The 26,374-nt window shown below is 52.2% G+C and overlaps 1 protein-coding gene across 1 annotated transcript; it reads left to right on the top strand.

The window, feature by feature from the left end:
• Positions 1-1,810: 1,810 nt before the first annotated feature.
• On the top strand, positions 1,811-26,374 carry LOC134424490 (hydrocephalus-inducing protein-like). Its single transcript, XM_063168306.1, has 34 exons — positions 1,811-1,983; positions 2,352-2,504; positions 3,569-3,805; positions 4,626-4,793; positions 6,336-6,445; positions 6,719-6,782; positions 6,873-7,001; positions 7,300-7,504; positions 7,991-8,081; positions 9,025-9,682; positions 10,173-10,253; positions 10,751-10,947; positions 11,113-11,295; positions 11,515-11,634; positions 12,863-13,022; positions 13,127-13,299; positions 13,456-13,654; positions 14,352-14,451; positions 15,013-15,112; positions 15,582-15,750; positions 15,960-16,198; positions 16,517-16,589; positions 17,207-17,411; positions 17,815-18,041; positions 18,628-18,779; positions 19,720-19,912; positions 20,467-20,575; positions 21,165-21,413; positions 21,758-21,900; positions 22,254-22,475; positions 23,648-23,808; positions 24,308-24,399; positions 24,982-25,333; positions 26,081-26,374. The coding sequence occupies exons 2-34, from the start codon at positions 2,370-2,372 to the stop codon at positions 26,217-26,219; spliced, it is 5,835 nt and encodes a 1,944-aa protein (XP_063024376.1). The 5' UTR covers positions 1,811-1,983; positions 2,352-2,369; the 3' UTR covers positions 26,220-26,374.

Here is a 26,374-nt window from a genome sequence, read left to right as displayed (position 1 = left end):
CATCACTTCTTTATCTTTGAACAACTTCAACATTGTCCAGTCACTATTTGGCTACTGCAGAGACTCCCTCGCAGCAATAAGTTCTTCAGAATTGATCATACAGTGCTTGAGCTCTCCAGTGCATTTCTTGTTGTAGCTTAATTTCAATTACTGTAGTAATTGCTTTATTCATTCTTTGCCTCCCTTTCCTGCCAGCTGTGACTGGAACTACACCAAAGGGAAAGTGCCTGCAGCCGAAGGAAGGCTGTGCTTGGGTATCTGATTCTGTTTGTTGTTGCTGCCAGCGTTGTTGTTTGTTTGCCTTGTTGTACATACTGGCAAAGAACTTCTCCCATATCTTTGCCTGAAAGCCCCTTAATTTCAAAGTGATAATAATTTGGAGAGAAGGAGGTCACATTTTCCATTCCAGAGAGGTCCCGCAGAGACCTGTCTTTCCAACCAAGACAAGCTGACGGTTAACCATGTATTAACAATTGTTTATTAAGAATTAATTGTTGAAAATAAATTATTATCAATCTAATAAACAGTTATGTAGGTGATTAAAGGTTGGCTAGAGGTCTTCACTGGAGCTCGGAAGGGTAGCTGCAGAGGTCTCTGGTGAAGGCTGGGAGACCAGCAGCAGCAGAAGGCACGATGTTGCTGCCTCCTGCAGGAGCTCCAGCTGACACAAATGCTGTCCCTCAGGTGCTGCTTTCCAGGGCACCTGATCCTTGGCTCCCTGGCCTTTCTCCGTCTGCCCTACCAAGAATCTTCTGCTCCAAGGCTCTGCCTTTCACAGTCACCTGCCTCATCTTCTCAGCTGGATTCAGGTTAGAAATTCTAGGAAGAAGGGGACTGGTATTAGCCAGAGAAACATTCCCAGCCAGTTGCTCTGCAACTCGCACAGCAAGTTGCACAGTGTTGCATCCTCTGTCTGTGCAAGCAGCATGCAGCAAATTAAACAAGCTGCGTGGAGGCTGCAGAGGTGCAAGGGCAGGACCATGACCTGTTAAGTGCCTGGGGACCAACTCCAGCACATAGGGTTCCAGGCAGAGAAGCAGGCCTTGCTTGTCTCCAAAGGAAGCAGAGCTGGGCACTTGCTGGTTCCTGGATCTCCCAGATTTTGCAACCTTCCAGCAGTGTGATGTTCCATACAGCGTCTTTTCCCAGTGTCTCCCTCCCAAGGCCAGATGATGATCTTTCTGTGCTCCTGTGGGTGTTTGTGCCGCCTCTCTGGGGCTGCCTGACTCCATGCCCACCTCCCCATCCCAGTCAGAGGGACTGAAAGCAGGGTGTTGGGGGATGAACCAGGCTATGCTTGGTGGTGCCCAGCATTAGGACAAGAGGCAATGGGCAGAACCTGAGCAGGGAATCCCACCTGAACCTGAGGAAGAACTTCTTTCCTGTGCAGGTGCCAGGTTGCCCAGAGAGGGTGTGGAGTGTCCCTCACTGGAATTATTGCAGAGCCCTCTGGACACAACCCTGTGCCATGTGGGACCAGATGACCTACTGGGGTCCTTTCCACCCTGTGATCGCCCAGTGATAGCCGTCAGAAACATGAGTTGGCAAGGGCTGGATGTTTCTCACCTGCACAGCAGGGTGGTCTGGAACATCCCCGCGCACTTTGGGGAGAACTGCACTTGAAAGGCCTGCTTCTGGCCAGGAGTGATGATGCCGTGGTAGGGCTTGATGGCGTCTGGGAAGATTTCCAGGGCGGAACCAACGCGCTTTGAGTTGCGCAGCTTCTTGGGATGGTCCTGCTCCTCGAACTGCTGCCTCTTGGAATCCTGCAGGTGCTTGGCCAGCCGCTGCAGCAGCCGCAGCTCAAAAGGCCCCACATATAACATCCGTCTTCATGCCACTGTGTCTGAGCTGTCAATCGAACTGTCCAAGAACACTGTGCACTACTCTGCCGTCGTCGTTGGGCAGTACAAGGTTGAGACAGTCCACCTCTACAACTGGTTCCGAGTACCCTGCAAATGGTCCATCAAGCCTGTTCAGAAGGTAAAGCCCAGGCAACATTGAACACGAAACTTCTTGGTTGGGTTTTCTTTGTGACTCTTGCCCTTTCTGCTCCCGTGGCTGCCTGAGCTCTTGGGTCTACAGCGTGTTTGAGGAAGCTTCTAAGGGTCTAGATCAAGGCTGGTTTGCTTGGACCTGTTCCATTAGCAGATGCTTTGCTTTGCTGCCATCTTCACCCATTCCTCCTCCTCCCCTGAGGACAGTAGTTCCCTATCTGCCTGCCCTGGGTGAGGTTTTCCCTCCTGCTGTAGGCTATGGGGTCCACACTTGGTTTGGCTGTGGGTGCTCTCAGCACCATGTCAGTGTCTCAGAGCATGAGGAGACCTCACATAATTGGTTTCTGTGCCCAGACCAATCACTGCAAATACATGACACCAGCCGTTCGTCAGAAGCAGCAGGCGCTGGAGTATGAGCCCCGTCCCTTTGAAGTGAAGCCCTCCAAAGGAACCCTTGATCCAGGAAGGTGCCAGAATCTGAAAATCAAATTTACACCCAAGGAGGAGGTGAGATTGGCGGGTGTCAGCCCAGGAGGCCTGTCAGGGCTATCTGGAAATGAGGGCCTGGTGCAGAGAGTGTGGTAGGAGCTCTGCCTTCACAGGGAGCCTTCTGCAAACCCCGTACTCAGCGTGGCTCAGTTCACCCCACAGAGCACTCCCGTGAGATGTGCTTTGAAATGCCCACAGGGAGCTTGCAGAGAGAGCACCAGGGCTCTGAGGCTGCCTCTTGGCACATGGGGGGGCTGTGCCCAACTCCCCTCAGCCTGCCCCTTGCCCGGCTGTATTTGCAGCTGTGACACTCAGTGCAGAGCAGCTGCCCACTCACAGAGGATAATCCTGGAATGGCTCATGCTGCTGCAGGACTGAGAGACCAGACAGCCACCACCCACCTTCCTGGGCACGGCAGGACAGTCACCTGTAGTGGGGTGCTGCCAGCAGTCCCTGGGGCTCTGGCCTGCCTGCACATTCCCATGCAGCTGGGGAGTCAACTTTTAAAGGATGGAGCCTTCCCAAAAGTGGTTTGCCTGTGGCTGCTGGGTCTTGGAAAGTGGCAGTGTGTACCAGCATGGACACAAGTGCTTCTGTGCCCACACACACTCCCAGGGATCTTTTAATTGCTCAAGAAATGTAACCATCTTGTGTCTGGCTTGGACCAGAGCCAAACACTAAGCAGAGAAGATGACCCTTATTTCTGGCCAGCAAGAGCTCATTTGCCTCTCCTGGAGCTGGTGTTTGCCTGATGCAGCAGTGCCAGGACTGTGTCTGGACACTGTAACCCTGAGGGCCTTTCCCATGAGCACTGCACTCCTGCATGACCAGGTGAAAATGTCTGACAGTCCACTGTACATCCATCTGATTCCCAAATACCCAGTTACAGTGCACACCAGCATTCATCCCAGTTACTCAGACCCAGACTACTACAGATGCTGTACTCCCTAGCATAAGTAAATATCTGGTTTCCATTTCCCTTGGAGACACTGATAACACCCCAGCCTTGGGGCAAGCATTGTATTTGGGGTCCTGTCATCTGAGACTTCATGGATGAGTTTCCTGCACTTTTCTCTTTACAGAGGTCTTACAGTAATGAGCTGGAGCTTAACATTTTTGGGAGCAGCAATCACTTCAAGCTGTACCTCTCAGGACAAGGTCTGGAGCCACGGTTGGAGTTCAGCCCCCCAGAACTAGAGATGGGATGGATGCTGGTGGACAGTGATGGGATGGAGGCCACAGTGGTGGTGAAGAACCCATGCAACTTCCCCATTGAATTTTACGCCCTGGATTTTGATGAGCAGTACCTTGAGAAGAAGGTGAGAAGGCAGGTCCATGTACATGCTGCCTGAGCCCCACAGCACTCCAGCATTCCCAGGCTTGTGCCAGGGAGATGGAGACAGTCCCCAGGGCAAAGCCAGGTGTGCTGACATGCTGTGGGAGGACCTAAACTAAATAGTTTGTGTTGTTGGGAGGAAGGGAGGAGACAGACAATAGGTTTGTTGAGTCTGCGTGATGAAAGGCAAGAAAAGGAATCTTGTGGATGGTTTCTCTCCCCTACGTGCACAGATCCTGCGGATGGCAGAGGAGTCTGAGGATCATGAAGCACAGAAGTGGCTGAAGGCAGAGCTCAAGGCCAGGGCTGAGGCTGAGGCCAAGGCCATGGGCAAGGCAGCGGCAGGTCAGAAAAACAGGGAGGGTTTGCCAGTGTCTGTTTGGACTGTGGTCACAGCAGAGAGTCCAGCCCATACACCCTGAACTCTCTGTCACCTTGCTCTCCAGGGAAAGCCCATGCTTTTAGCAGCTGCCTGTTCCCCAGCTTGGTGGAGGAGCTCTTGGCTGAAGGGCTGTGGCATCCTCTTCCAATCCTGGGTTTAGCCAAAGCAAGCACCTGCCATAGACTGGGGAAATAATCAGGATATTCCCTTGTGTCCCTTAGCCACAAAGACTAGGATTGGATGAGTTCTTCAGACAGGTCTAATATCACTGGCTCTTTTTATTTGCACCTTCCTAGCAACAAAAGAACAAGCTCATGTTGCTTTCAGCAAGTCTTCTTTCCTGGGATCTGAGGAGATGGGGAGGATGGTGAGGATCAAAGGTAGGCAGGAGGCTGACTTTTCCCCCTGGTTTGCCCTGCAGCACGTCACAGAGCTATCACATTCCATCCTGAGTCCGTGGCGAAGGTGGCTGGGATTCCTTTCTCTCGGGCCGTCCTGCGCCCCCCGGGCACTGCCCCGTCCTCGTGGCGGCGCGAGGCGCAGCCCCACCGAGGGATTGTTGTCATCGTCCATGGGCCGCCCCGGGCAGGTACGTGAGCTGCAGCCCGGGGCTGCAGGGACAGGGACAAGCAGGGGGAACACATCCTGGTGGGCCACGGTGCTTAAGGCAAGTCCTCAGCTGAACGGGAGGTGGAGATGATCCTCTTGGCTCTAGCATTCAGAGTTTGTATCCACGCTGCAGCTGCCTCCCTCATGGCCTCCCCTGGAGGGACACTTGCTTTCCCACTGTCCTTTTAACCTTTAAATCTTGTTGGAGATTTTTCCAGGGCCTGTCCCTGTAGTGCCTCCTGTGCCAGTGTCACCAAGCAGTCCTCCTCTCTCTCTCAGGAAAGACAGAGATAGCAGCAGGCCTGTGTCAGTATTATGGTGCTGCCCACGTGTCCATTGACACCGTGGTGAAAGAGGCCATGGCCAACAACCAGAGCCCAGCGGGGCTCCGTGCCCGGCTGCTCTGCACCCAGGCTGCCCTGGAGCAAAAAGGTAAACACAAAGGTGATGCTGGTAAGGAAAAATGCTAGAGACAGTGCTTGAGAAACCCACCACGACTGTCCACTTCTGCTTACTCAGAGCAGCAGTTTTTCAGTCCTTGTGTCTCTTAGGGAATGTGGCTGAAGTGCGTCTCTGGCTTCTTTAAAAAAAAAAAAATCAATTTTAAGGGCTCCGTCAGGGGTTCTTTTATAGCCCCTTTTTCTGCTATTCTTGGAACATGTTCATTTTTCTAGGGGTGTTGAAGCACGCCTGTCTCTTTCCACAGTATTTTATATTTCCTCAAAGCTGAATTGAGCTTGCTCCTCATGGGCAGCAAGCAGAACTGCTGCCCACCTGAACAAGGAAAAAGCCTTCTGAAGTGGCTCATTGAGCACAAGAGAACTGACTATGCGTGTAACCTCGCAAACGAGAGGAAGGGAAGGACAGCCTCCCAGAGGAGTTTCCAATGAGAGACATGCTCCAGATGAGCTCTTTTCTCCAGAGAGTTACCTGTGGCCACTGTCAGGTTACACAGCTCATTGGGCTGTTCTGAGACTGAGACATTTATGAAACTTCCTGGGCAGTTGGTGCCCTGAGCTCTGCAGGGTGAGGCCAGACCTGGCTCGGTGCAGGGGGAAGTTTTGCATTGCTCAGTTTTGAACCTGGCTGGATTGGGAGCTGGTGGAAGGAAGAAGAGTCTGGGTCTCAGCTGGGCTTTTCCCACAAGGAGGATTTAGCTTCAGTGGAGACAAATGATGCAAGTGGGGCAGGCTGCAGGTCTCCACATGAGAATGCAGGATGGGTGCAGTGTATGGAAACAATGCTCCTGGAGGTAAATCTCTGGCTTGATCTGCAGGGGAACTGCTGTGTGAGCAGCGTCACTTGCGTGCACAGTTGTTAGGAGGGACATAGTGCTGGCTTTAAAATCAAGTATGGCATGCTGGTAAGAGAAGCAGGGAAGGAGCTGCTTCTGAGCAAGAGTGCTGCCAGTGCCCAGCAGACCAGTGCCATGTTCCTTCCAGGGCCCAAGGTTGTGCCCATTGCAGTGAAAGGTGCCTACTTGCTTTACAAAGCCCCCCTGAACCGTCTGTCCCCTGTGCAGGTAAAAAGCTCACTGCTCAGAGCAAGAATAAAGAAGCTGCTGAGGAAAACATCTACAAGAAGTATGCCAAAGGCAAGAACCTTCCAGCACAAAAGAAGGAGCCAGCCAAGGTAAAGGGCACCAAGGTAAACATGGTCTGCCCTGGTTGATGCCTGGGATCTTTACATTGTCTTTGAGAAGAGCAGGGAGTGCTCACAGTGGAGGCTCTGTGCCAGCCAGGGCCTGGCACGTGGCTCCATTGTGCCATACTTGGGCTGGGAATGTGCTCTGGCAGACAGCTCCACTGGCTCTCAGTGGTTTGCTGGCAAAGTGCAGTCCTGGCTAGTGTGGCTGCAGGCAGTGAGCAGAGTGCTGGGAGGCTGCACTGGGGCTTGCAAGCTCAGGTCTCTGCTGGCCAAGGGATGGGCCCTCCAGGACCTTCCCCTGAGCCCCCAGCCTGCACTGCTAGTCTGTTCTAGTCTCCACTGGTGAGGAAGCCCAGCTCCAAGCCCAGCAGTGGGAGTTGTTCAGGGCTGTTGGTTTCTGTTCCCATTGCAGTTCACAGTTTCCACTGCTCCTGCGCCCCAGCAGCTGAACATCGTCAGCAGTCGTGGGGAAGAGCTGAACTGCTTGAGCTGTGTGCTGCCCGAGGAGCTGCTGGTGGACATCCTCAGTGAGAGGCTGCAGGTGTGTGGGGTGGGGGAAAAGGAGACATTCCTGCTCCGGAGAGAAGGCACTGAGGTACGACTCAGAGAGGAGGAGGAGCAGCTCTGTACATGCTGCTCGAGGATCCTGGACTGTGTGCAGGGAACCCTGGGGGAAGCTGCAGCTGCCCTTAGTTGGCAGAGCCTAAGGACAGGTCCCAGCTGCTCTTAGCTACTGCACTTGGAACAAGGATAGCTGGTGCCCTGGGACATCTGGGATCACTGCTCAGCTGCGAGGCCCCTGTATGCAATGGCTGACTTACTCCTCCCTTTATTTGCAGCAGAAAGACTGCTACAAGGGAGTGGTCTTTGATGGCTTGGAGAGCCTCTTTGCAAGCAGCCTGGAATCTTCTCTGCTCTGCGTACTCAGAGCTGTCAAGAACTGTCATCATATCTATGTGGTGAACCTGCAGCAGGATTATGCTTCTTGGAAAGCCAAGAACAAAGCTGAAAGAAAGAAGAAGGAAGCTCAAAGAGAGAAGGAAGGTGAGATATCTTCTCTCAAATCTTCTCTCTCAACCTTATCTCAAGCCTCAACCTTATCCCTGTGTATCTGGATTTTCAGCAGAGCTTGTAAGAAATGTTTTTATTAATCTTTTTACCTTCTGCCTCAGTGTAACTAGCACTCATCTCAGAGTTGCAGGAGGTCTGAGGTTTCAAGACCTCAGATGTTAGAGATGTTAGATTTAATGTTAATCTCTACATTAAATCTTGGGCACAAGAGCCAGCTGCTGTAGCTCAGTGACAAACGACTGTCCACAGCCTTGGTGCGCTTAAGCCAGGCAAAGCCCAGGAACTCTCTGCTCAGCCATAGTTTGGGGGATTGTCTGAATTTTGGAGCAGGGCTATGAGCTCCCCAATATCTCCTGGGATGATAGGCTGGGTGGGGAAAAGCTGTGAATCCTTGCAGCTGACATAGAGCACCCAGCTGTGCTTGCAGTCACTCATTGTTTCTCTTGCACATCTTGCAAGTGGATGAGGATGAGCATGATGCCCTCCCTGAGGAGAAGAAAGCAAAAGTGGATAAAATATTACAGGAAAGGAAGAGAACACAGACACAGGGGTGAGTAAGCCCTGAAGGGTTACTGCTCAGGGTTTTGTCCCTGCAGGGTTTCCCTGCTCCAAGGACTTTGAGTCAGAAGTATTTGATATCAAAGGCCAGAAGGGTGGCCAGCCTCTTAGCTCCTGGTTCTCCTTATGGTGGGACAGCACCCAGAAAAGCTCCTGTCCTTTAGGCTCCCCTTCAGCTGCAGCAGGAGGCAAGCACAGGAGAAGCTCTGCTCAAGCAAGGCAGCCCAGCTCAGGACTCACAGGAGAAGTGTGGAGCTGGGAGTGGAGGCTGCTTAAAGCAAGCTCAGGACTCCTTTCAGCCCAGGCTGAAGTTGGTTCCATGGAGAGGAGACAGATGAAGCTGCTTCAAATCGTTTCTATGGCAGATAGCACTTGGTCAGACAGTTTGCTTGGTCACAGCTGGGTTCCAGCAGGAAACCTGGCTGACAAGAGCCTGTCTTGCAGGAGAGGAGTTCCTGCAGACTCTGCTTTCTGACCGATAGGATTATTGTCATTAAGGAGCAGGCTGTGCCCACAGAGAAGGGGGCTGAATGAGCTGAGTGAGAATTGTAGAAGAGATAAGCAGATGTCAGCAATCTGTGCTCTGCTTTAAACTGGGAAGTCAAGAGACAAAGAGCTTTTTCAGGCATCAGCACAAAGAGCTGGTGGATCAGCCTTTGGCAGGGGCTGGAGGTGTCTGGCTGTGCCTTAAGAGGGAGGTGCTACAGTTGAGGCCTTACAATGGCAAGGCTTAGGTTTGGCTGGTCCTGGAGGTGCCCTTCCACCAATGCCCTCACTTGGGATGTTCCCAGCCTCTGTGGGTTGAGGAAAATCCACAGAAATGAATTCTGCCATGGCCTCAGGGTCAAGGAATGAAGTGCAGGGCCAGCCAGGACTGGTGAGCCCAAGTTTCTGGTGGGGACTCTCAGTGATGTTTTCTATTTTGTTTGCTGAAGGGAGCTGAAGCAGCCAGCTCAAAAGCTTGAGGAGGAGGCAAAAGCCTTAGAGCAGGAAGAGAGGCAGAAGGAGGAAGAGAAGCTGAAGAAGGAAAAGAAAGTCTCCTTCGGGAAGCAGCCTGCAAAACCAGAGAAGGAAATCAAAGCTCCAGAGAAGAAGGAAACCAAAGCCCCAGAGAAGGGGGCACCCAAAGCCCCACAGAAGAGGGGAACCAAAGCCCCACAGAAGAGGGGAACTAAAGCCTCTGGGAAGGGGAGAACCAAAGTCCCCAAGGACCCAGCTGAGATCTTGATCCTGAGGTTTCAGATCTATGAGTCATCACAGCAGGACATGGCACAGGTTTTCTCCTACTGGGACAGGGTTCAGGGTACCGTGCAGTTACCCGTGATCCAAAAGGGAAACAAGTCCCAGCCTGCAGCTGGAAACAAAGGCTGGAAGGCCAGTAAGCCTCAGGAGAAGGTGAAGAAGCAGCCTAAACCAAAACATGAAGGCCAAAGGAGTCTTCAGTCATCTCAGCTGAGGACACAAAGCAAAGTTGCAGAAGGGGCAGTCAGAGACAAGCATGTCGGGGTGCCGTGCTTGGACATCCAGGTCGCAGATCCGAAGGCCATGATTGGGGAGATCCTGAGGGATGGGAAGCTGCCAACAGAAGACCAGGTAAAACCCTGCAAGGCCCAGATCTTGAGCTTGCTGTGGTTGTGGGCCCTGGAGCATTGTGTCCTCCCCAGGTGGTAATGTCACAGAGCCTTGTCCAGACCCCTGATGATGTTCCACAATGCCTCTGTAGCATGTGTGTGAATGGGGGAGTTATCACCATCCCTCAGATGGGCAGAAAGCGGGAGTGCTCTGTGTACAAGTGTCCCATCTGTTCAGTCTCCCAGCCCAGAAATCATTATAAAGGGCCCCAGGACAGGGCAGCTCATGGCCATTGTTTTCTTCAGCTGAGTCACTCAGGAGAGGTTTCTCTCCCGCTCTGGCTTGTAGCTCTTGCATCTGTTCTGGAGCCTGCTCACCCCACTGGGCATAGCAAAGCACTCGTACTTCCTATAAGTCAAAAACCCCATTGCCAAAAGCTCAGTGCCTTTAGAGAAGGAGTTGTGAGGATGAAGGTGACAGAGGTATCAACAGGATTTTCTCTTCTGTTTAGCTGCTGAAACATCTGGGACTGCATCCTGACGGCCCTCCCCTTGCCCCTGGTGCTGCGCTCTCCATAGCCGAGTACCCAGAGGTGAGGCTGGGCTCTGCAGGGTGTGTGGAGCCCTTCACCACCGTGGCACCAGGAGGTGCTGCCGTGGGAGACAATCTGGTTGGTGCTCCAGTGGTGCTGGCACTGAAGGTGCCAGGGTAGGGACCAGGCTGGATGGGGCATGGGGGACAGGTTGGATGGAAAGGAATCATTGTGGAGAGGTTGTGAAGATGTGATGGGAGGCCCCATGTCTGCAGGTCTTCTTTCTGCCAGGGATGGGACTCTGCTGGAAACAGAGCAGTTCTGTAAGACAAGAAGGAAAAAAATAACTTAAAACAATCAACTTCTTTTGAGGAGAGGGTCTTGCATAAGAAGGGGCATCCTAGGCAAAACAAGCACCAATAAGGAAAACCAAGCCTATGGGCAGGTGGACTTATGTATTTATTCTCTCTTCCATTGGTGAACAAACCCTCAGTTTACTCTCCAGGACAGGGATGTCTCAGGCCTCACCTCTCCCTCCCTTTTCTCTCTCCCCTTAGGCCAAGGCCCCAGATGCAAAGGGCAGTTCTGCTGAGAGGCAGCCAAAGAGGGGTAAAGTGGTCAGCAGTGTCAGGTCTGCAAAGGAGAACCAGATCTCCACACAGAGAACAGAAAGCTCCCAGGATTCCTCTGTAACAAGATCCCAAAGTCCTTCGGAAGTGCTGGAAAGAGCCTCAACCCCTGCAGCATTCCTCAGGTGAGCCACAAAGGAGGAGGTGATGCCTCTGCTTCTTGGTCCTCTTGCCAAACAAAGTCCATTGTCCCCAGCTCCACAGCAACCCAGTGCTGGGGGATGGCGAGTGCACCCTCCTTGCTTCATTTGCTCCTCAGCAATGTCTGAAGCCTCCTCTTTAATTGCCAGGCTGAAACGGTACCGGTGGAAAGTGCCTGCCCAAGGTCAGGTGGAACTGAAGGTCAACTTCTTCACCAAAAAGCCAGGGAAGTTTGAGCAGACAATGAAGTTTGAGATCGTGCTGTCCAAGCGCCAGTACGAGCTGCCCTGCAGTGTCACCGGCCTGTACCCCAGCATCATCCAGAACCCACGGTAAGGCTGGGCCCCAGCAGCCTCCCACAGCACAGCTGCCCTGAACTCACAGCCAGGGCCGGGGAGATTGCGCTGCCTGAGGCTGCCCAGCCCCTCTTCCTGTGCTGGGAGCTGGGAAGGCAGATGGTGCCTCAGCCACCAGGAAGGGTTATGGCTTTCTGATGACATTTCCTACTTGGAGCATCTCATAGCTCCTCCTTCCCCACTTTCTCTGCCCAGGCTGGTGTTTCCACACTGGAGGGAGACCATGGAGGAGGATGAAGTCATCTTCAAAGAATATGTTGAGAGCACAAAGCAATTCCACTTTGGACCGCTGCTGTGTGGGAAGTCAAGAGAGTGGTATGTGCTCCCTGCCGGGCCTTGTACTTTTCTGGACGTGCCTGGAGAGACATGCTCTCCTGGTTGCACAATCCAGGGCAGTCCCTGGCAGAGTCCTGGGAGAGACATGGGCTTGAAGGACCACAGATGGGAACTTGAACAGATAAGAGGCAGATGAGCCTTGGAGAGGAGCTGCTCTGCCTACCCAGTGGCCGCCTTGGTGGCCAGAGCCGCGTGCTGCCGCCAGTCCAAAGGTGTCGGACGGCAACTTCTGTCCCCCCCCACATCTCAGCTTCACCCCTTAAGAAATGAACTTTATGGTGGTTTTTGAAGTGCTTTGAGCTCTGCAGGTAGCCTGATCAAGCAATTCTTCTGTAGATGGTTTTGTAAAACTTTCGTTCATCTGCAATTATAACAAAATTTTATTATTGACCTGCAAATGGATGTTGAGGAGAACATACAGCAGGAATTACATTTTCCTGTAATGACATGGCATGCTCACTGCTGGATAAAATCTGCCTAAGCACATGGTCATTGAAGCTATTGTGTATTTCTACTTTTACTGTCACTAGTTTTTTTAATCGCATTTAAGTTCTTGTCCCCATAGGAACTCTGGAGGGTTCGGTCTATTTTGACAACCCAAGGAAATGAAATTAAAATAGTTTAAAAAACCAGATGATCTTTAGCCAGGTTGATGGATGGTTTGGGATTTCTGTTTGCCTCTTTAACCCTTTCATTCCAAAGTCATTTCCACACACAAGAGAAGGGTCATTTGTTATCTCTTTGCATTCCTCTTGGGAATTGATGCTTCATATTTCTTTCTCAGACTTTGAGCTACCCATGAAATCCAAAGCAGTTGCATGACTTTTATGAAAAAGATTAGCTAAACTCTTTTTCCAAAAGCCTTTCTTTATACGCTGCAGGGAAGGCACCCCAAGAAAGAAGGGGAAGGAACCCATGTGCCTGGTGTACTGTTATTTTTCTAGGCACCCTTGAATTTATGTTGTATTAAAAACTCTCAAAGTGGCCTGAGCATCATCAGGCTTCTGTGGTGCAGGCACCAAGTCCAGGGGTTAGGCATAAACTACGGCAAGGATCCTTGCCATGCCTCTGACTGGGATCCATTTCCCTCACTTGTCTGTTAGAGCAGGGTCTCCCAGCAGTGCTTCCTTGGGTGCACACGGTGCTCCCCTCGGTGTGTGGCAAGGGCAACAGTCTCCTCTGCAGCCTTTTCCCCTTTTGTGGACAGGTATGAGGTCCAGAACTGTCCTGGCAACTCAGAGAAGCTAACCATCCTCAACAACTCCCCCATGGTCATAGAGGTCCACTTCTCTTTTGAGAAAGATTGGAAAACAAGGACCTTTGTTGCGGACCCTCGCCGCATGACCCTGAAACCAAAGGAGGGGAAGGTAGGAGAAGGGCAGGTAGAGCAGGCACTGCTGAAGTGCCCAGGGGCCGCTCCTCCTGCTCACACTCAGAGCTCCTTTGATTTCTTCTGTGGGGCCATGTCCAGGAGCTGACCATTTGGGCATACCCCACCTCCCCTGGCTTCCTGGAAGACAAGCTCATCTGCAGCATTAGGAAGAACCCGGAGCCAGTGGTCTTCAGCCTGTGCTGCCATGGGGTGGACATGAAGCTGGAGGTCAGCCCCCTGCAGCTGTCTTTTGACAAGCTGCTTCTGCACAGGTCAGTCATCCCACAAGCACTCCAAGACTTGTGACAAAGAGAAAACGTTTGACTCTGGTTTCCGGGGCATGGATGGAGCTGCTCCAAGTTGCGTTCAGTGGCGAGGCTGGTGTGACCATCCAGCAGCTGATGCCAAGTGCCTTCCTGTCTCTGCAGGGCTGACAGCAGGACCTTGGTCCTGAAAAACAACACCCTACTGCCCATGGCCTGGCAGCTCCGTGGGCTGGGTGGCCTTTTTGAGGACTTCTCCCTGTCACAAGATAATGGCATCCTTGATCCCCACTCAGAGTTTCAAGTGACAGTGCATTTCAAGGCTGAGCACATTGGCAGCATTGAGAAGATCCTGCAACTAGAGGTGAGAGGGACTGTGCTCTGCCTGGCAGAGCAGGGCACAGTGAGCAGCCATGTGCTCCTAGGGACAGAGTCACGAAGAACTGCACCTGCCAGACACGAGGGTGCTGTGACCCCAACTTCTGCCTCTGCACAGCATTTGCCAGACCATGTAGTGCATCCACATCCCCCCAGATAAGCAGACACTGCATCCTGAGCCTGTAGCACAACCACCCTGTCCCTGTGAATGGTTGAAGGTTGTTGTTTGGTGGTACGGACTGCAGCGTGATCTCTACGTTCCTCCTGGGCTTTGTCTGAAGCCCTTGCATAGTGCAACAAACTCTCCCCCTGGGATTTTGTTCCCCATGGTTTAGGGACTGCATTTCAGACACGGTGCTAGGTGATTGGAGAGGGTTGTCAATGCCACCTGCTCTGAGACACCTCACACTTTTTGTGGTTGTTCTTACACCCCTGTGCCTCTCAAGGATGCTTTGGCAGCAGCATTCCCTGCTGCAGGAGTGCAGAGTTGGGCTGATAGGGTTTTTACTGCAGCAGAATCCCACTGGGGCAGCCCATGAGAGGAACAGGTTAGCAAAGCTTGGGAGCCCACCAACGTTTGTGAAGCCAGGAAGGTCATAGGGGAAGCAGCCAGCAGAGACAAGGACTTTCAGGCTGTCTACCAAAAGAATAATCTGAACAGTGTTTGTTTCTTGCTGCCTCAGGTTTCAGATACAGAAAACATCCTGGGGAATTTTCAGGCTGAAAACATCAAAATCTCTGCAGAGGTCTATGAAGTTTCTCTGAGCATTGACATGCCTGAAGGTCAGTGGATGCCTCCCTAACAAAGCAGTCCAGGTGCACTGCATTACCTTGGGAGGTGGGCAGCCAAAGCACTTTGGGATGGGATGGGATGGGATGGGATGGGATGGGATGGGATGGGACAGCATGCAAGGAAGGCATGGATACCTAAAGCACATACTCTGCAAGCTGTGTGGAATAAAGCATTGTCAGGAGTCTGACAGCCTTAAGTCTCTCCCCTCTGAACTGAAGTGTGCAGTTTCATGTGCAGATTGGATTTGGGGCTTTGAAACAACAGTGACGTAAACAGGCAGTTGGCAATGCCCACAGACTCAGCACAGCATTTAAAGTAATTGGATTTGTGCTTGGGAGCGAGGAAATGGAAGGCAAACTCTTTAGCTACTAAGCCTGCAGATATTTTGAGTAAGAAGAGAAAGGGCAGACAAGTAGCTGGAAAACACTTTCAAGAATGGGATCTTGCTGAAAAGGGTTTTGTGCCGAGACCTCCATGTTGATTGTGACTTGGTGTATTCTGCAGCAGCTCACCAATACCGTGTTTGACCTCACTCTGTGGGTTTTCTGCAGGTGCAGATGGAAGCTTGGAATTTGGAACCATTAATGTCCTGGATAAAGTGAAGAAAGTCCTGAGTCTACAGAACAAAGGGGTATACAACATTGAGTACAGGTGAGTCCAGCTGCCTGGTAGTGAGCATTTCCCAGACCTTCATTCTCCCTCTGTCAATGGCTAGAGCCTGTTTCCATGCTGGCTACCTCATGGTAAATACAAAACTTGGGCTCTCTGATCTCAATTGTTTTACCAGAGAATTCAGCCACAAACCAGCAGTTCTTCACAGCTCAGCTGGAGCCCAAAGGAGAGCCCCAGAAATTTCAGCCACTGAAATGCTGAGATTCATTGCCTTGTTTTGGGGGTCACCTCCTTTCCCTTTCTGAGACTCTGTAAAGGAGTGAATGAAAAATTTCAGTCTCGAGGTTTCTTGCAGTAATCTTGTGATTGTCTGCACTCTCTGTCAAGATCCAGGATTCCCAGAACTGGACTCTCCCTTTTTTTTCTGGTCCTACGCAAAGTCCTGGCTGTGCTGGTGGCACCTGTACTTTTAACTGCAGAGATCTCCATTCCTTCCCTTTCTCCCCAGTTTCACGCTGAAGGGTGCAGGTCCCAAGATGCAAGACTTGGCATCCCACTTCACTGTTGAGCCTCAGTCAGGCGTGCTGATTGCATCCCGGCCTGGTGAGAAGGTTGAGATGCTCTTCCACCCCACCAGTGAAATGGTCCTCAAGAACAATCCCATCCTGTACTGCCAGGTGAGCCGCCTGGGCCAGGCTGTGTTGTCACACGGTGTTTTGGGAGCGTAAACAAGCTAGATGTCTAATGGAAGGAGGCCTTTAACTGGAGAATCCTCTCTCCTACATGCACAAACAAAGATTTCCACACCATTTGTGAGGCTTCTTAAGTGGAGCTGAGAATCTGGCTGGCCTGTTTATTGTTTACCAAGCCCTTCCTGTGGACACAGGTGGCAGATGCCAGCCCAGGTCGAGGACGCCCGGCTGTTGCCAACATCCCAGTGAGGGTGTCGGCCGAAGCGGAGTACAGCAAGTACAGCATTGTGCCCGCCTCGCCCACCGACTTCGGAGCCATGATCGTGGGCACCAGGAAGACCCGGAGCGTTGTGCTGAAGAACATAGGCATGGCCAATTTCACATTCTGCATCCGCCAAACACCCAAGCTTGCGTGTGCGTTGGAAAGCAAAAGGTATGAGAAGCCCTGCACCACCCTTCCTGTCTGAAGAGGCAGCACTCCACAGCTGGTATGTGGCAGGCAGCCAGGAGACCTGGGCTCTCGTCCATTTGCATCCCTGGCTTGGGGAGAGGGAGCAAAAACACACCTCAGTATCCCCATGTGTAGTACAAAGCTGGTGATAGAGCTGCTCAGTCCAGCAATGGGAGCTGCTGGCTGCTCTCTGCGAGCCATAAGGAGCAGGAAGGCTTTCCTCTGTGAGGAGGAAGGCCAGCTTTGGCCTTTGAGGCACAGGAGCTCAGCATGACAGATGCCTCTGCTTTCTCCCCTCAGTTCAAAGCAAAGGAAATCTGCTCCATCAGCTACAAAGCGCTCGACAGGAAAGGAATCAAGCTTGTCAACACCGGTGGGTGACTCCTGCTGCCCAGCAGTGCTGCTGCAGGGGATGTGAGAAGATGCTGCTGTGCCCAGGCTGGGGCTCATCGCCACAGGGTGGGACGTGGTCTGCAAGACCAGTATCTGCTCAGTCCCACTGACACTCCTGTAGTCTGGCTCTGACCTGGAGTTGTGGGGTCAACAGAGGGGAGCAGGTCCTGTGTTTGGTAGCTGCAAGCCAGCATAGGTCTGTGAACACCTCAGAAGCAAAAACATCCCCCACTGAACTCCCAGTCCACAGAGCTCAGACAACATCACTTTTTCTTCTTCCCAGTCCCCTACCTCTCTCCTGTCGTTTCTCAGAGCTATTTCGGCCCTCTGGTGTTACCTCTGGAGGTTGAAGGATCAAAGCTACCACCTTCATTCTTTAGATTCAAACTCCTTTCTCTCTGCCACTTGGGACAGGCTTGCAGCTCCTCTTGGCTTGTTGCTCCCAGCCTGGGGCTGCCTTTGGGCCATGAAGTCATCCTTCCCTGCCCTGTGACTGGGTGCTTGGGCCCAGCTGGAGGCCAGGGCAGGACATACTCTTTGCTGGGGGCTCAAGGCACAGCTGTTAGCCATCAGCCTCCTCTGGAACTTTTTCTGCAGAGTCACCTCAATCTGGGCGCGTTCACGGTGTCCCCCTGCTGTGGCTGCATCCGCCCGTGTGGCCTGCAGGTGATCAAAGTGGAGTGCCTCGCAGGGCAGGAGGGGACATGTGAGCAGCAGCTCTACATCGACATCATGGGCAGAGACCCCAAGGACAACCCCCTGGGCATTCCCTTCACCCTGATTGTCGAGTCCTGCCTCCCAGGTACCTACTGCCCACAGTGCCCTTGGTCACACCTGCTGCTGAGCAGCACCTGAACTTGCTGCTTGGATGGAGAGGCGTGCTCGCCCTGGTGTCCCACCTTAAAATCCTCAGAGGTTCCAGCCTCTTCAAGTCCACCACTTCACTCATCCCTCCCAGGCTGAGAGGGATGCATGGAAGGATAAAAGGAAAGCAATGCTCTCTAAGACTGAGGTTGACTGAGTTCCATCCTCACAGCCCGCTCCCCCACCCAAGGCTGGGTTTAGCAATCACCCAGGCAGAAAGGGCTTATCAAGGCTTCTGAGAGGCCAGCAGGGTCTAGACAAATTCATAAGGGAGGCCCCTCCGTGCTCATCCCTCTGCTCAGGGAGGCTTCTCTGTGCTCATCCCTCTGGTCTGTCCACAGCACTCGTTCAGGATGTCACGTCAGTCTTCAAGGACTACCCCATCTGCAGCAGCGCCGACCTTGAGTACAAGCTGCAGTCGCTGGAAGGCATGGGCCTGTTCGTCAGAGATGAGAACAGATTCATTTTCAACAAGGTTCTGGTTGGGCAGGAGGCAGAAGCTCATTTCAGAATTTGCAATGCAGGCCGTCTGCCATGTGACGTGGCCCTCTCCATCCTGCCTGGAGAGGTAAGAGCAGGAGGCCAAGGTGGTGGTTGCCCTCTAAGGGCCGGGTGAGAGCCTGTTTTGTTCTCCAGATGCATTGCTTCCTGTGGCCCAGACTAGTGTAGCTCAGTGCAAGTCAAACTGCAGGGGAGAGCAGCAGAGCCAGGGAACAGTTGTGTGGAATTCTGCGTGTCTTGGGCAAGGTTTTGGCTCACACCTCTGGGTCTTCAGTGGGAGAAGTGAATCCTTCTGAACCTCTCCTGGAAGCACACGCAGAGAGGGGCTGTCATGAGCTGACATGCCAGGGCTCAAAGCAGAGCATTTCCTCAGGCTCCCTGGCTTTTCCTTCTCTTTGAAGGCCAGTTCTAAGTTGTTTACAGGGGCTTTCATGCAGTGCCCACCTCCCATGTAGGCTGGGGCAGCTGCCAGCGCTCCAAACACACAATGCTTTAGCACAAGGTCAGCATTCCCTGGGAGGGAGGGAGCCTGCCCAGGGAAGGAGGAAGGAAGACACAATGTCTGGGGCTGTTCTCAGTAATGCATTTATGACTAAAACTGTGTCATGTTGAAAGGTGTTTTCTCCTAACACTGCTCTCTGGGTTCCCCCAAGGAACAAATCCCTATCAACAATATTTTCAATCTGGATCCTGTCAAGATGTCCATTCGTGGCTCATCCTCTGCCATTGCTACGGTGACCTTCACCCCGCCAGACAAGCAGAGCTACGACTGCACCTTCAAGGCTTCCCTTGTCATCCCCAAAGGGTAACTGACCCTGTGAAATACTGGGGGAGGCCTCACTGACAGCTGCCTCTCCACTGGGAAGGAACAGGCCTCTTGTTAGCTCTAATGCTTTCAGTAGCCTTAGGCAGAGTACTTGGCATGAGATGATCTGGGAGTAACTCTTAGAGTAGAAAAATGAGGCTGATAGTTTATTCTGTATGAAGAACTACCAAGACAAGGAAATATTAGGTAGTCAATTTGAAGTTACTGAGATGTGCTGCAGCTGACCTGGGCGTTTCCATGGACAAAGTTTTAGATGAAGCAGTTTCTGTGCCAGTGAGTCAGTAGTCACATTTTCCTCTTTGTTTCTGTAAAATTAAGTGATCCTCTGTGACTCACTTGCATTCATTAAGCTTTTTTATGTGATTGATTGGAGCTGGTATGAAAGAGGAACGCAGTTCCTCTGCCCTGGGACCTGTGAACTGGGGCTTTGACCTGTCCTTCCTCAGCAATTTAGTGGCTGAATCACAACAAGACAAGCCTAACTGCTAATAAGGAATTGCTTTTTTACTGTTCTTGGAAACGATCTTTGCTGATGGTGACGATGATTTATTTTTGCCTTGTTGCTTTTGTACTGCTTTTGTGCTGTGCTTTTGCTTGTTGCATAAGTCTCATCTCACTGCAGCCAGGGGATTTGCCATATCTCATCTGGTGCCTCCTTATTTACCTGCTGCACTGCATGATTCAATTAAGTGAAATTATTTTTAACTGCTATTGTGGAAGGCTCTTTGGAGCAGATTGCTCTAGTGAATGGCCCTGAGTGGACTGGGAAGAGGCTGGTGGGGGGCTGTGTTGTGGAAGCCCCCCAGCAGCACCAGGACCACCAGGCAGGGAAAACACTGTGGGTGGCCCTTGGTGCTTCACTTGCCCAGTGAGAAATGGGTTAGTGCCAGCTGAAATTGTTTCTGCACCTCTCCTGCAGCTCTGTGGAAGTTCAACCCCAAATCCTGACCTTCACCATCAGCGGGAAGGGGCAGGAGCTGCCGGTGACAGTCGTGCGCCCCAATGCTCGCAGCAAGAGGGGAACGGCCGTGCTGCGCTTCAAGAGGCTCCAGCTGGAGCATTCAGAGATGCTCCCCCTGGTCCTCCGTAACAGCGGCACCAAACCTGTCAAGGTGAGGAGGACCTGCTCAAGGACGGTTTGGGAACAAGTGCTTGTGGCACAGGTGAAGGGTCCCAAAAAACATGGCAGACCTGGGAAGAGGTGTCAGAAATTCTTTTTAAGCAAGTGACTGACATCTCTTCTCCAAAAAGAGAGTTTTTGAAAATTTTCCATCCAGTCTTTTTTCTTTAAGTTGAACACAAGAAAGGTGGTGGAGTATTTTCCCCCATCTCTCAGGTCACCTTTTGTTCTCATGGACATGTGTGGTTTCCCAGTTCCATTAGATTGTATTTGATCCCAGTTTACTACATTTGAGGGAAACTTAGTTGGGGTTTAATTACATTCTGCCCCTTACTTTCTGTCCTGTTTGGTTCTGTGTCGGCTCTATCCAGATGCCTCTGAACACCCTTTCTTCTCAGCTGGTTTGACTTCACTTTTGTGCTCAGTGCTGTTTGTAGTGGGAGAGGTGCCAGGCTGCCATGTGGGACCAGCAGCACTGTGGTGTCAGTCCCCGTGCCATCCTGTACTCACACCAGCATCATTGTGCTCTGGCTTCTCTTTTCTCAGTTTATGTTACAGCTGGAGGATGAGCACGGAGCGTTCTCCTTGAAAGGCAGGGCCTTCACATTCAAGACAGTCCTCACTGGAGAAATGGAAGAGGACTCCGTCAGAAGCGGTAAATTCCTTAACCATGCAGTGTGATCATGCACAGAGGGAAAAGGGAAAAAGAGCCCTGCCCTTGGCTTCTCTGAGCAGCAGCCAGATGTAGTTTCATTCTTTGGGCTCTCTGTCCCCCAGGCTTTTCCTGGGGACGTTTTGCAGGGTCTCCTCCTAGCAAGTTGTAGGAAGTTGTTCAGTTCTTCTAGACAGGCTGGGTTGAGTTGTGGGAGACTGTCACTACCTCAGTGGGCCCTCTGAGGTATTTGCTGCATGTGGAAAGGTACCAGCCTGAAGAGACACAGCCCTTGAGCACACAACCAGCCAGCAGAAGCCAAAAGCACTCTTTGGCTGAGCTTTGCATATGGCTGGAGCTGGCTGGAAGCAGGTGGAATGAGGGCTGGGCATCAGCCTGAGGTTAAGCTGCTTAAGTGGTGCTGTGTCTGGAGGTGGCAGGCTTGTGAACATAGCAAGAGGGTCTGGAACCACTGTGGGTAGAACCTGTGCTTAGAAGGCAGCTGGTTTCAAACTCTTATTCCTCATTTATCCTATGGAAATATTTCCTCTGTACAGCTGTATCACTTAACTCTGATTTCACTGCTGTGCAGAGACCAAGCCCCCAAAGCAGACTTTCATCCTTCTGCGTCATGGGCAATCGGCACAGTTTAAGGTCATTTTCAAACCCACCCTGGCTCAACGTGTGGAAGGGAAGATTGCTCTGGTAGTGGGGGACATCTGCATGACCCTGGTTGAGCTGGTGGGTGAGGGCCACAACGACGAATTCACCCTCGATGGATTAAAGGAAGACACCCAGGAGAGGAATGCCAAGAGCAGTCTGAGGAAAGACATCATCGATGGTAAGAGAGGAGAGGCTGCCAAGGTGGAGCAAGGAGGAGGACAATGTCTGATCACGTGTGTCCTCCCTCTAGCCAGGCCTGGGCTGTCACCCGCGGGACTGGGTGGCTTGTGGGCGTGGCAGCCATGCATGCAGAGCAGTGTGTGCTGTGCTGCACGTCGCTGGCTCAAGGATGTGTCAGGGTGTTTGCCTGGAAGTGGTGGGATGGGGAACTGCCTGGGGAACTGCCTCCAGAGGGAGGAAGGCTTGGAGCAAGGAAGCATTGAGCATGCAGGTGTCTGTGCACCTGAGGGGGACGGGTGGAGCTCCCTGCATGCTGACATGCCTTGCTCTCCTCCTCAACAGCTGTCAGAGTGAACCACATCGAGTTTGGGCACTGTCCTGTCGGGAAGCGCTGCCGCAGGACCTTCACCATCACCAACCGCACCCTTACGCAGGCCATGCGCTTTGAGTGGGATGCAGACGCCCCGTTCCAGTTCTCCCCCAAGGTGAGCATGCACTGCTCTGCCTCTCCCCATTGCTCGGGCCCTGCCCTGGTGCTCCCAAGAGCAGGCAGGGCAGGGAGTCCTCACATGCCACTGATATCCCGTTCCAGTGCCATGTAGGAGATGCAGTCCCTGGCTTGGCTGGGCCAAGGCTGCCAGCCTTGCAGACAAGGCTTCATATTTTGGCAGGTGGCACCTTTTGTTCTTACTTTTGTCTGTCAAATTTCACATAAATCCACTCTGAGATGCAGATTTCTGGCACAGCTGTTCACCACATCAGTTGCTTTTGCTGTCAGTCCTGCCCTTGGCAGTGCTTCCAGTTTGGAAGTCTTGACTGTTTCCCTGATTCTCCCTAGGTGGGACACCTCCATCCTGGCTGTGCCAAGAACATCGCAGTGATCTTGAGATCAGATGTCCCAGTCACCTTCAGAAGGCACCTTGTGAAATGTAAGGTGACCAAGATCAACTTTGAGCTGCCACGAAGGAAGGTTCTAGACTGGGACGACCAAATGCGCACTGTGACGGTGAAGGATACCACGTGGAAAGACCCAGCAGGCAGGTGGCCTAAAAAAGAGAAGGTAAGAAGCAAAAGGGCAAAAAAAGGCAACCCAGCTTTTACTAAAAGAACCACCATAACGGCATCACTGCTGGCTGTGCAGCTCCTGCTTCCTCTGGACACTGCACAGCCACGAGGCTCAGCAGCAGTGCATTCCAGGGGAGAGGTGGATGCACAGTGACTGGATATACTCACACAAGAGCGGGAAGCCTTTGGACAGGAGACCTTTAGCCACACACAAACTATCAGTCTGTGCCACAAGCACAAGTGTTGCAGCCCATGTTGAATGGGAGACAATGTTTTATAATTTTATCCCATTTTATGGTGTTAGAAATCTCTTCATCTCATTTGGTGCCTTTTCACCAACAAGGAGTTAAGTCTGCTGCACTCTGTCTCTTCTTTTAAAGTGGAGAGAAATATACTTCTCCTGCATATGCTGGTGAGCTCCAAGTTTTGTCTGCATGGATGCCAGAGAGTTTGGTTATAGTCTCTGTATTGTGTGGGGTATCTCATCACGAAGTAACCCAGGCACTGCGTGACTCTATGGAGGAGTCCAGAGAAGGATCATCTCCAGAGACTCTTGCTTTTATTGTCATTATTGCCAAACACACTCATCTTGGGCGATGGTTCTTTCTGAGTTTCTGCACCATTTTAAGGCCTCTAAAAAACATCCTCTTTTCTATCAGAACATCTGCAGTTGGAGACTTTTCCAGTGAGATCTTTCACATCCCAAAATGCCCATGCTCAGCTCCCAGCAGTGTGGCTGTTGCTCCGGACATGACATCTGGAGAGCACTTTCTCCTAAGACAAGAAGGAAAAGGTGCTTTCTAGAACTCTTCAGTCTTGAGGTTCTCCATCCACAAAGCTCCAGCAGGAGAACTTAACCCTAATTTTGAGACCTGCTGGATTTACAGGGGACAGGAAAAAAGCCAGTCCCTCTACAAGGTTGAAGGACAGGGACTGGAACACAGCTATCCATGGGGATATTAACAGCTGTGGTAGTGACTGCTTGGATCAGTGGGCAGAAACAACTACCGTAGCAGAGCAGTCCTAATTTTGTCATCTTTCCAGGGAAGTAAAAGTCAATGGTCCTTTCTAGTCCCGCTATGAGGCTGATCTTGGAGGCCAGAAGATTCCCTTCTCAGCCTGACCTTCTGGGCTCTGCTCAGTGATTTCTCCCTCCTCTGTTTGCAGGTGGTTGAGCCAGTCCTGGAACCAGCTCACACTGTGGTGGAGGAGAGCAGCCAGGAGGCTGAGGTGTACCTCAGTGCTGTTGTTGCCCACGCCCAGTTCAAACTGAGCACAACCGTGGTTGAGTTCAAGGACACCTTGCCCTTCCAGACAAGGACAGCCTTGTGAGTGCTGGAGGCCAGCAGGGCCCTGTGAGCGGGAGCTGCCTTTGCCCAGGGCTGGCCCAGTGCCTGCTTGCCAGAACTCTGCCCCAGCCCCAACCAGCACAGGCCCCTTTCCGTGCACACAAGGCCAAGCAGGAGATGGTGCCAGGAGAGCCTCAGGGCTGCCAGACCTTTCTGCTGAGAGCAGCCATGGGTTTGCTCTCACTGCATGTCACCTGTCCTCATTCTGCTCAAGGATAAGTTTGCAGTCAAACCAAGACCTAAAGTCCCTTGGCTTCAATGTCCTGGGCACCATGTTGGCCCTTTCCTCTTAAACATCCACACTTGGAAATGCTGTTTTGGGCCACCCAGGACAGCAGTCTGAGCATGGCAGGGCTGCCTGGGGAAGAAGGTTCTCTTCAGCAGAAAGTGGTACCAGGAGGCCATCAGACAATGTTACTGTACTATTTGCTTTATATTTATTGGAAATATTTTGTTATTCCTCCTTCTTGCTTTTCAGTTTCAGGCTATGCAACACAGGGAAGATAGCCCTGGAATACTCCTGGGAGGAAGCTGGAGATAGTGAAGCAGCGATGAGGACTGCTCTGGCACGTAAGGGCATTTCACTTGGTAGCTGAGAGCCTGGGGAGAAGACCCTGCCACTTCACCCCAAAACATGAATTGCTTTTTCATCCTTCTCCACACATCCACTTTCATCAGCATCTTGCCAGCTGCAGCTGGAGAGTTTTTGCCCCTATCTGCCATTCATCCCCTTCTGTTCTTGCTCTGCCACTTGCGGTCTGCAAAGGAGCTGAGCCAGCCTCTGGGGAGAGCCACGTGCTGGGTCAGGACTGGGAAGGGGGACATCAGGGACATCTCAGACTCTTTGAGAAGTCTGAGACTGGGAAACACAAGGGTGTTACAAGTGAGCTGACCTGTAGCCACTGTCTGTGTGCAGTTCCTCACTCCAGGGCAAATGCAAAGTCACTGTCTAAAAGCAACTCTCCTGCTTTGGCACAGGAGTGTGTGCTTCAGGCAGAGACCCTGTCCCACATGCCCCATTTCCTGCTAAAAGTACTTGGCCAGAGATGCTCCAAGTGCATCCCAGCTCTTTTCCACCTACCTGCATCAGGAGGCAGAGCTGCTGGCAGCACAGGATTTTGTCTTTGAAAGGTGTCCTCCTCCTCTCTGCAGGTAATTTCCTCTCCTCTGAAACTTTAAGGCGTTGCAGAAACCTTCTGCATCATTTTGGGTGGCAGCAGGACCAGGAAACTCAGGCTTTTGAGCTGCGGCTGCTGCAGCGGCTGGCCAAGCACCTGCAGGATTCCAAGAGGCAGCAGTTCGAGGAGCTGGACCATCCCAAGAAGCTGCGCAACTCAAAGCGCGTTGGTTCCGCCCTGGAAATCTTCCCAGACGCCATCTATGACCTGCCACTGTTCTCCATCAAGCCCTACCACGGCATCATCACTCCTGGCCAGAAGCAGGCCTTTCAAGTGCAGTTCTCCCCAAAGTGTGCGGGGATGTTCCAGACCACCCTGCTGTGCAGGTGAGAAACATCCAGCCCTTGCCAACTCATGTTTCTGACGGCTATCACTGGGCGATCACAGGGTGGAAAGGACCCCAGTAGGTCATCTGGTCCCACATGGCACAGGGTTGTGTCCAGAGGGCTCTGCAATAATTCCAGTGAGGGACACTCCACACCCTCTCTGGGCAACCTGGCACCTGCACAGGAAAGAAGTTCTTCCTCAGGTTCAGGTGGGATTCCCTGCTCAGGTTCTGCCCATTGCCTCTTGTCCTAATGCTGGGCACCACCAAGCACAGCCTGGTTCATCCCCCAACACCCTGCTTTCAGTCCCTCTGACTGGGATGGGGAGGTGGGCATGGAGTCAGGCAGCCCCAGAGAGGCGGCACAAACACCCACAGGAGCACAGAAAGATCATCATCTGGCCTTGGGAGGGAGACACTGGGAAAAGACACTGTATGGAACATCACACTGCTGGAAGGTTGCAAAATCTGGGAGATCCAGGAACCAGCAAGTGCCCAGCTCTGCTTCCTTTGGAGACAAGCAAGGCCTGCTTCTCTGCCTGGAACCCTGTGTGCTGGAGTTGGTCCCCAGGCACTTAACAGGTCATGGTCCTGCCCTTGCACCTCTGCAGCCTCCACGCAGCTTGTTTAATTTGCTGCATGCTGCTTGCACAGACAGAGGATGCAACACTGTGCAACTTGCTGTGCGAGTTGCAGAGCAACTGGCTGGGAATGTTTCTCTGGCTAATACCAGTCCCCTTCTTCCTAGAATTTCTAACCTGAATCCAGCTGAGAAGATGAGGCAGGTGACTGTGAAAGGCAGAGCCTTGGAGCAGAAGATTCTTGGTAGGGCAGACGGAGAAAGGCCAGGGAGCCAAGGATCAGGTGCCCTGGAAAGCAGCACCTGAGGGACAGCATTTGTGCCAGCTGGAGCTCCTGCAGGAGGCAGCAACATCGTGCCTTCTGCTGCTGCTGGTCTCCCAGCCTTCACCAGAGACCTCTGCAGCTACCCTTCCGAGCTCCAGTGAAGACCTCTAGCCAACCTTTAATCACCTACATAACT

This window comes from Melospiza melodia, chromosome 13 (genome assembly GCF_035770615.1).
Source record: "Melospiza melodia melodia isolate bMelMel2 chromosome 13, bMelMel2.pri, whole genome shotgun sequence".
Lineage (NCBI taxonomy): Eukaryota > Metazoa > Chordata > Aves > Passeriformes > Passerellidae > Melospiza > Melospiza melodia.
This window is presented reverse-complemented; position numbering and strand designations above follow the sequence as displayed.

What these genes read in the sequence shown, in the direction of transcription:
- LOC134424490 (XM_063168306.1), top strand. Translation starts at nt 2,370, where the DNA reads ATGACACCAGCCGTTCGTCAGAAGCAGCAGGCGCTGGAGTATGAGCCC. An exon ending in CCATGGGCCGCCCCGGGCAG is followed by an intron (nt 4,794 to 6,335) that starts GTACGTGAGCTG and finishes TCCCCTGTGCAG; the next exon opens with GTAAAAAGCTCACTGCTCAG. An exon ending in AGCTGCCAACAGAAGACCAG is followed by an intron (nt 9,683 to 10,172) that starts GTAAAACCCTGC and finishes TCTTCTGTTTAG; the next exon opens with CTGCTGAAACATCTGGGACT.